Source organism: Haplochromis burtoni, unplaced genomic scaffold (assembly GCF_018398535.1).
Source record: "Haplochromis burtoni strain Fernald_Lab_line unplaced genomic scaffold, NCSU_Asbu1 Contig_566, whole genome shotgun sequence".
Lineage (NCBI taxonomy): Eukaryota > Metazoa > Chordata > Actinopteri > Cichliformes > Cichlidae > Haplochromis > Haplochromis burtoni.
The window spans coordinates 121,760-131,802 of NW_024582927.1; the positions used below are offsets into that span (position 1 = coordinate 121,760).

Genomic DNA, 10,043 nt, shown 5'->3' on the forward strand with positions numbered 1-10,043 from the left:
CCGTCTGTCGATCTCTGGCTCCCTTCTCCCATCACTCGCGAACAAGACTACGAGGTACTTGAACTCCTCCACTTGGGGCAGGAACTCATCCCCGACCCGGAGTGGGCACTCCACCCTTTTCTTTGCTATTCAGTTTTAAAGAAAGTACTGATATGTAAAATCTAATGATATGTAACTGATGTATAGATTGGGCTGCAAATTGCGCATTACTTTTAAAAATTATTCATACCCCTTGAACTTTTGCACATTTTATCATATTACAACCACAACGTTGGATGGATTTTATTTGCATTATATGTGGTATACCAATACAAAGTAGCAAGTAATTGTGAAGTGAATTAAAAATGGTGTTTAGAAACTTTTTGCAAATAAAAACTTGAAAAGTGTGATGTATGCCTATTTAACTCTGATAACGCTAAATAAAAAACAGTGCAACCAATTGTAATGATAACATTTTGAAAATGTTGAGTTACTTCTTTAACACACCACAGTTTATTTTTGGCTCTGTCCCTCACACTGCCTTTACTAGATTACCTCATCTTAATTACATCTCTGTTTAACATGAAGACAGAAACATGTGTGTGAAACAATGTAAAGAGTCTCTGCAAGAGACGTCTGAACCCTTACCTACTAATTGGAGGAAACTCATGAAACTAATTCATGAATGGATAAAATGAGAACAATGGTTTGACACCCACAAAGGTTAGATTCATTTATTTTTAGAATGAGTGAGCACAAAAACATTTGTCAGACAGGGGCACAAATATCATAATGCAATAACCTATAAATCATAATCAAGTCTTCAATCTGAACACAAACTAGATAAACTTCAAAGATTCTTCATCCTCCAGATGTTCTTCCTGCTGCTCGTTATCTGATGATATCTGGATGTGAGCAGCTCAGTGCTGGTGCTCAGGGGTTTCCAGGAGAGTAATGGGAGTAGGCTGTGAGCCACTTCACGGGGCAATCCCTAAAATCAAACACAATGTGATTCGCAAGCACAATGGAGTAACACTAACACCACCCACTCACTTTATGTTTGCCAGTAGGGATTTCTCAAACTCCCTTTTCTTTTCTATCGTCCCACTTTCCTTTTTTTTCTTTTGACTTAAATATATTTTTACACGTCTTTCCCTTAATACCTGCTCTATCTGTAGGATTTGGGATTGTTTAAGCCTTTCAAGATGGTTTACCGTCTAGTGTCTACCTCTATGTACTTAAGTTTGTTTTCTCAGTTTTCTCTGCTTGTGCTCTGTACTGTGAAGCAAGTTACAAAGTCTGACCTGTCTAGGAAAGAAAGCTGTAGAAATGCCAACCATGCAAGCTAACAGACTTATCAACATCACAACTCTATCATTAAGTTGGAAGTGGTGTAGTACATGATGATCTTTAATCTCAAACATCAGCTGCTGTTGAACAGGTTAGATCTGCAGCAAAAGCTGCCAGTATCAATATTAGTTCTATAATATTGAAAGCCCAGGAAGTTTCCTGGAGAATTCCACATTTTGCTTCAAAGTCTAGGAAGTGGTCCAGAAAGACCACTTTCAAAGTCAAAGTGGTCTTCCTGTGTTTATCATCTGGTGTCCGCTTTTCTCTGTCTTCATGTCCGATGTGAATGTTCTTGGCTCCGTGTCAGTATGTTTTACTTTGACCTTCATTTCCTGATTATTCGCACTTGTGTTCATTATGTTTAGCTGTGTCGTATTCCCCACCTGTCTGCACTTATCTATAAATCCTGACTTTGTGTAGGCAGGCCTGTCTTGGGTCTGTGTGATTATTTTGAATTCCTCACTATTGGGATTTTTTTATTGGTCTTTGCTTTTAACTCCATCAAATGCTTGATTTTGATCATGTCTGCTGGAGTCTTGCATTTTGGTCTTATCCTTACAGATCTCAACAGTTAGGACGTTTACTAAAGAATACCTCTTTTTTTTTTTTAATTCCTCAGCAAAGCACAGAACAGAGGTCTGTAGTATAAAGCAAGATTTTGGATTATTCAGTAAATCCAAGGTGTTTTCACTTCTTATATCCACACATTGGTACAGTAACTTGTGTAGTAGACCAAACTTGCGTGATGGGATATCTACTCCTAGGGAAAGTTTGCAGCAGTACTGAATGTTTTCTACTTGTGAATAATCTTTCTCAGTGTAAAATATTTGAAATTGGCCTTTTAACCCTTGCCAGATAAAAGGGCAACAAGAATTGTTTTTTTAGGATCACTCGTAATGTTCTAGGACACAGATGAAATCTCCAGACCTGCGCTGCAAACCTTCCTATCCTCTTCTTTTATATATGTGTTCACACTTACAGATGATTCATTAATGAAATGGATTTGATTAGCAGCACATGGCTGCTACTTAGTTTTTTATACGCTGCTTCTGGATTTTGGCTTAGTTTTTTTAATATATATATATATATGTATATATATAATTACATGGTGTAACATGTCATGTGTTCTTCATCTGCAGTTGTAATTATCATTTGAAGAACTGCTAATGACCCCCTGATTGTTATTATGTCCTGATGTGTTCAGGCTGTCCTTTCTCTTTACCATGACTCTACACTGTTAAACAATGGGTTGAGTTACAAAGCTGACCACATAGCCTGATTGCTGATGTTGGGGTAAATGAAACAAGATAACAGAAAGTTATCAAGAGTTTGTTAATTTGCTTCCTATTGTACACTTCTGCTCTCCTGTGTGTTCGTGTTGAAGATTTTTATACCGCTGATACTTCTGACCCTTCCTCCTTTGGTACTCCATTTCATCTACTGTCCACACAGCTCCCTTTCCTCCCTCCACTCGCACAAAACACTTGTGAAGGCTGAGGTTGTGACGTACTGCATTCTGGAGAGAGGATACAGATACAAGGAAACAGTTCTATCAACATGGAAGCCATGCTATTAAAAACAGTACAGTATAGTGAGATGTTCTGGTTGGCACAGTTTTTTTTTCTATGTTAAACTGTGCCCAAATGTTCAGTTTATTACAATAAAAAGCACTTGTATTCTGTACACAAGTAGGCATCACAATTAATATTTCATCCAAATAGTACAAACCTTCCAGGTGGCAGTATTATGTCTGAAGTAGAAGAACATGGTAGTGAACCAGTTGTAAATCTCATTCAGAGTACGCTGTTTGTCTGGAGACTCCAGGATAGACTGCAACCAGTCACACACATGGAAGGGTAAGCAGTGGCAATATTTGGCAAATTAGTCATAAATAGCTACAGTTTGCAGATAAAACCCGATTCCTACTGTAAACCTTTGAGGAAGACTTACAAAGCCTCGAGCCACCCTTCATTTTATTTATATTTGGTAGGAAAATGGGAAATAGGTAAGACATTCAAAGCTCTTCTTTGGATGTTGGCTGCCTTTTGTTCGTACAAAATATCGTTTTAAGCCTGTCAAAGTGTGTTGCAACTATTGATGCAACTAAAGAAATGGAAACAAACAATGATTTTGTGACAGGCTACAAATAAAGTGCCTAAAGATACAATTTAAAAGCATGAAACCTTTTTTTTCCAAGGTCTTTTGTAAAGTATCTGAATATGAGGGTAAGATGGCGTCGCCATTGCATGCAATAGGTCGGCAGCCTTATGAAATTTCCCCCAGTGGGACTAATAAAGGTATATCAAATCAAATCAAATGTTGCAGTGACTTGGAAAAAAACACACATCCAGAGAGTGTGTATAGAAGTATATACTTTAGAACAGGGGTCGCCAATCTCAGTCCACGAGGGCCGGTGTCCCTGCAGGTTTTAGATCTCACCCTGGGTCAACACACCTGAATCACATGATTAGCTCATTACCAGGCCTCTGGAGAACTTGATGTTGAGAAGGTAATTTATCCATTTAAATAAGCTGTGATGGATCAAGGACACATCTAAAACCTGCAGGGACACCGGCCCTCGTGGACTGAGATTGGGGACCCCTGCTTTAGAGCCTTGAGAAATCAGGGACCAGTTCAGATCAGACCAACTTCACAAATGAAAATAAAACATTAGACAAACTCACCCATCTTATCAAGTATGCATAGGTGTAAGGAGGCCTGATGTTGTTGTATTTGTAACACTCAATACTGGGAACCAAATCTATAAAAGAACAGTGGGCGTTTCTCATCAGTTTGTCCCATCAAACACACTTCTTTGGATAATGTGCTTTTGAAACATATTTAGAGATAAAACACAACATGCAACAAATATACAGGTACTGCACATTTCAACTGTCAAATGTAATCATTTGTATTAGCTAATAAGCTCTAATAGCATTTTATCTGAAAGAACATATGTTATGGTGAAAACGTAATGTGCATAAAATAGTAAAAAAGTCCATTTGTGTGTGAATCCTAGTGAATTTCACTGTTACCTGGGAGGAGATGATCAGAAGCAGTAGGTCTGTTGCCATGCTGGACCAGCTCTTCCAGATGTTTGGTGGCCCACTGTTGCACTCTGTCTCCACTGGTAACCTGAGGCTGCGGCAGGAACAGAGGAAGGCTGTATTGCCACTCAGAAGCTGCCTTCTGCATATAATGATGAAGGTGGATGTGAACAGACACAGCCATTTATTTTCTCTCCAGAAGAAAAATAAAGCAATATTTCAAGGAAATTCTTGTTTTTACTGTCTTAGCATGTAGACATACCGAGTCAGAGTATTTGTCCTCTGAGAGATGAAGTTGCATTGCAATGAGTTTCTGTTTTTCCAGAATGAGCTGAAAAAAGAGAATTCCCATATATCACTGGATTACTTCTATTTTTAGGAGTCTGGATAACCAGGTTCATGTGTCTACTCTTCATTGCTTCTGTGTTAAAATGCTTCGTCTCAGATTCATTTAGACTGATCTCATAGTAACATAGTAAAATATAGAACATAACAGAAGACTTCACTATCAGAATGCTGGTTCACTTATGGTTCTAGAAGTTTCTAAAAGCAGAATGGGATGCAGAGCCCTCAGTTATCTAGCTGAAACTTCAACTTTAACTAAAATGTTCCTTTTAAGCTTATAGCTACTGTGAGATTGAGTAGGTTCGAAAGAAAAAGAAACTTGTATCTATTTTTGGACATATTTACACATGAGCATTCATACAGCATAGTGCTGCTGTAGCTTTGTTTCTCTGGGCTCTACCTGACTTTCCATGTACTGAACAATATCCTGCTGGACCCTCCATTGAGCAATACTTCTGTCACCATGTCCGTGTTCAGAATGAAGATGCCTAAAAGACAAATTGTCACAGGGTATATTCAGGGTTAATACAGGGTTTAAAAATATCCAGAGCTTCCTGCCCTTTGTAAAAAGGCCTCAAAATCTAATAATTGGTTGTGTAAAGACAAAGAAATAAAACTAGATTTTTGAAAACACAAACAACGTGAAACAAAATTTATTGTAAATAAATTTCTATATATTTCTATAAATATAAATTTAGAAGATTGAAATCATCTCCAGACCTTTAGTCCGACTCCTTTTTAAAACAATGCAAATATCCAGTAGAATATCCTGGAAAATAAAACCCACACGGTCCACAGTGGGCAACTCACTGTGGGGCCCCAGTACTGGCATGACATTTCAGGCCCAATGACCCCACCATGGGCAGCCCATGGTGTGGGCTGCCAACACTAAGCACATAGGGGCCTGTTGTGGGGCCCATGCAGACCTGCAGTGAGCCCATAGTATGCCAATGCCAATCAATGAATAAATCATTGACTGTTGTTGTGAATGGGTGCTATATAAGTTGAACTGAACTGAAATGGATTGAATTAATAAATGCTACTAGTTTTGTTGTGTCCAGAAATTAGGAAATAGCCTTTTCCAACCCTGCCACGCCACACACACACAAAAAATGTATTCATTGAATTAATGCACAGTTCTTACTTCAAGAAACTAGAGAAGTCTTCAAATACTGCTTCACAGCCAGGCCATCGGCAGAGCCCACTCATGAGCAGAACACTGGTCCCCTGTGGGATGCTGGAGGAAACAGAAATGTTTCAGTGATGTGAGTGTGACAGTCAAGAGTGTAAAAACATAACGCACCAAAACCAAGACTTACAAACCATTTTCTGCCAATCTGAGTTTTGAAAAGTTTTCTAACCCGTATATTCAGGATTTATGCATTGCAATGCTATGTGTTGCATAAAATATGCTAACTGCAATATGCAGATACAAAGGACTGTTGTTTTCGGAGCAGGGTATGAGCCATTTTTTTCTTAAGCTGTCCTATAGGTAAAGAAATATGAGACAGAAATAAAAGTGAGACAGACAGAACTCAAAAATGATAGCTATAAACTGACGTCTTAATATGAGGTTCAAAAAATAATTCTTGTGGACCAACTTGTTCCAAGTATAGCAACGGTTAGGTATCAGCATAGCCAGCTGACAGGGTGTGATGAGCAATTAGAGACAACTAATTTACTAACAAGTCTATGAACCAAATTTAAATGAAAAAAAAAATTAATCGTTATTAAAGCCCTGACTTTGGTGATCACCAAATAAATATATAATTAAGTTGTTTACCAGTTTGAAAGACGGAAATGTAATCACAAGTCATTTAAGAAATGGACACTGAAAACCTACAAAAATGAACATTTTATTCTTTATTCATGAACATCCAGGGATGGTTTGCTTTTTACTTTTTCAATCTACTCTTTCAACTGTCCTAAAATGCTGTGAATATTTTAAAAATTACAAACTTTGTAGCCAGGGTTATAAAGATCGGCCATATGTATTGGAACTGAAAACAAAATAATATAAATTAGAATCATGATTATTGAAAAAATAGCTGTTACATAATGAGAGTTAAAGACCAGGCTCCACCCACTAAAATTAGATAAAAATTTACAACAACTCTTATGCTACATCTAAAACATGAAATATAATGTCAGTCACAAGAGATCACATGTTTGTCTTGGCATAATATGAACCACCAGCTCAACTTACCTCCAGTCTTTGGGTTCATTTTCACCACAGCCAAGTGCTCATTTTAGTGAACCAAAAGTCTATTTTTTTAATGTGCTGGCTTTTCATCAACATACACTACCAGTCAGAAGTTTTAGAACACCCCAATTTTTCAGTTTTTATTGAAAATTATGCAGTTTAATGTCTCATTGCACTCTGAAATGAAAACATAGTACAAAAAAGCAATTACAGCCAAAATCAATTTATAGACCAAAATGTATTCTAAACTTTTGACTCATCAAAGTAGCACCTGATATAACAACTGAACACAGCCTTGGCATTCTTTCTACAATAGAAATCGAATATTCTCCCATATCTGTAGCAGAAGTTTCCATAAACGTGGACCTTGTAGGTTGCTTTGCTTTCACTCTTCTGTCCAGTTCATCCCAAACCAGCTCGATGGGGTTTAAGTCTGGAGACTGTGCTGGACACTCCATGTTTTCAAGCTCACCACCTTGTTCTTTGTTCCTGAGGTAGTTCTGGCACAGCTTGGACTTATGTTTTGGTCATTATCTTGCTGTAGGATGAATCCCTGACCAACTAGGTACATACCAGAGGGTCCTGCATGGTGCTGCACAATGCTGTGGTTTTGGTTCAGGGAGCCTCTCACTCTGTACAAGTCACCGACCCTGGATCCAGTAAAACAGCCCCAGACCATCATCTCACTGTGGAACCATCCTTTTACCTACTCAACGGTGTACAAAGATCCTGTGTGATGAACCGAAGATTTCAAATGTTGATCCATCAGTCCATAATATCTTCTTCCAGTCTTCAGTAGTCCAATGGTGGTGTTTCATGTCCCAGCCAAGCCTCTTTGTCTTATTCTGACGTCTGGCTTTCTTGCTGCAACTCGTCCTGTCAAACCTGCAGCTCAAAGTCTTCTCTTCACAGCTGAAACTGAGACTTTCTTACTACGACCACTATTAAGCTGCTTGAAGCTGTTGTCCTGTGAGCCGCCTATCACACAGCTGTTAACTCTCAGCTTGTGTGATTAACTTGATGAGAGTTCTCTCTTAAAAATAGAGAACTCTCAGCTCTCTCTGTTAACTTTGGGTCTTTGGGTCTGCAGACCTCTTCCTGTCAAAGTTTCTGAGCCTTTGGATGTTGAAGGAAACTGTACTCACTAACACCTTGACTTTGCAGTTTTTCTGTAGGACAGGCCGACATTTATAAGTGTTATGATGGTCTGTCTCTCTTCCATTGTTAATCACCTTTTTCCTCACCATTTTTGTAGCATCACACTACTTTCTGCAGTACAATACTGTTCAACTGATGCTGACCAACACTTCTTTTATGCAGACAGAGGGGGTTGGAAGTAATCCAGAAAAGCTGGAACACCTGTAGGAATTAGTAGCACCAGCTTTCAAGGCTTGATCAAGCTCCATTTTTGCAGAAGAGCTTTAAATTGTTAATACATTTTGTGTTCCCTGAAAAAGACCTTTTGCATAATTCAGATGTTAATTTTTCAGTTTAGGGTAACCTTACTTTTTTTTTTTTTTTTTTTTTTACCTCTGGCAGTTCACCAGCTTTGTATCATTTCAAACTATTCATTGTACTTGAATGACTTGAACTACAACAAATAACTGGAAAAATTGGGGTGTTCTAAAACCTTTGACAGGTAGTGTATGTGATTTTGATTTTATGATGTAAAATCATGCTACAACAGCTGCCGTAGGCTCCTGCTCCCTGTGACCCATAAACTGGATAAGCAGAAGAAGATGGATGGATAACAACAACTGTGCATGATTGCTGTGCAAGTGGTACCCCGCTCACTCTCAGACCTGGGGTATGAGATACTGTTGATTTGTCAAATAATGGGACAATTCCACAGCTTCTACAACCACCTTTAGCAGTAGTAACTTGCAGTAACTGAGTAATTGTTTTCTGTACGACTTCAACAGTCTCTCACATTATTATAGAAAATTGAGCTTATTCCCAGTTTTATTTATCTATGAACCCAGAATCAGTTAGTTAAACAATAGTCAAGTTGTAAAGACATAAAGGCCTAGATGACCTCCAATTTTTTATTTCTAAATTAAGACAAACTGAAGTTATTGTACTCGGACCTAGAAGTCTCCAGTCTTCCTGGAAGACAGCGAATCATCTTAGAGTTATTTTTGATCATGATATGCCTTTCGATATGAACACTAAACAAAGATCTAGAATCTTTGTTTAACAAAGCAGACAAAGTTAAACTAAAAAGCTAGTTCACACATTTGTTACTTCTAGGCTGGACTACTGTAGTTCCCTGTTATTAAAGCTCACTGAAAAACCTTTGATCTAAATTGCTGCAGAAAAAGTGCTGACAGGAACTAGAGAGAGCATACAGCAGGTAAAGTAAGTACTGAACACTTCACAAAATAATTTCTAAAGGTGCTGTTGAGATGACATTCTCACCAGATGTCAGTAACAAACATTCCAAAAACATGCAATGAAATAAAACCATATGTCAGTAGATGTCCATAAATGAAGACATATGTAATAATAAGAAATGAAACATGAGTATGAAACACAGTGAAATGTATTTAATACTTCATAGAAGAGCTTTTTTTTTCAAGATGCCGCCTGTATGGAGAAACTAGTCACATGCATTGCTCAGGTGTGATTTTGGGCCATTCTTCCACACCAACAGTCTTTAAATCCTGATGGTTACGTCTATGAGCTTTAGTTGTTTCCATTTGGATTCAGGTCAGGTGACTGACTGGGCCATTATAGCAGCTTTATTTTCTTTGGCTGAAACCAATTGACAGCTTCCTTGGCTGTGTGTTTGGGATCACTGTCTTGCTGAAATGTCCACCCTTGCTTCATCTTCATCATCCTGGTGGATCGCAGCAGATTTTTGTCAAGTTTACCTCTATATATTTTTCTTTGAATTATATGAAGTGTGCCAGTGCTAAATGCAGAAAAATAGCCCCACCCCATAATGTTCCCACAGCCAAGCTTCATTGTTAGTATGGTGTTTTTGGGGAGCTTTTCAGTGCGTTTTGACCTGCAGACATTGCATGTATTATTATTATTATTATTATTATTATTATTATTATTATTATTATTATTATTATTATTATTATTATTATTATTATTATTATTATTATTATTAA

At 37.9% G+C, this 10,043-nt stretch overlaps 1 protein-coding gene across 2 annotated transcripts in view; it reads right to left on the reverse strand.

Annotated features, from left to right (window-relative positions):
* Positions 1-619: 619 nt before the first annotated feature.
* The window catches only part of foxp3b (forkhead box P3b), a 22,207-nt gene continuing 12,783 nt past the window's right edge, over positions 620-10,043 (reverse strand). Inside the window, exons 7-14 of one of the 2 annotated variants that reach the window (XM_005948027.3) lie at positions 5,866-5,958; positions 5,122-5,209; positions 4,639-4,707; positions 4,365-4,518; positions 4,014-4,090; positions 3,058-3,159; positions 2,724-2,845; positions 630-970 (exon numbers count right to left, since the gene is read on the reverse strand). In XM_005948027.3, coding sequence (XP_005948089.1) covers positions 913-970; positions 2,724-2,845; positions 3,058-3,159; positions 4,014-4,090; positions 4,365-4,518; positions 4,639-4,707; positions 5,122-5,209; positions 5,866-5,958 — 763 coding nt within the window. In that variant the 3' untranslated portion in view covers positions 630-912. Of the gene's footprint in view, positions 2,846-3,057; positions 3,160-4,013; positions 4,091-4,364; positions 4,519-4,638; positions 4,708-5,121; positions 5,210-5,865; positions 5,959-10,043 lie in introns of both variants that reach the window. The other variant, XM_042214456.1, reaches the window with a different exon arrangement.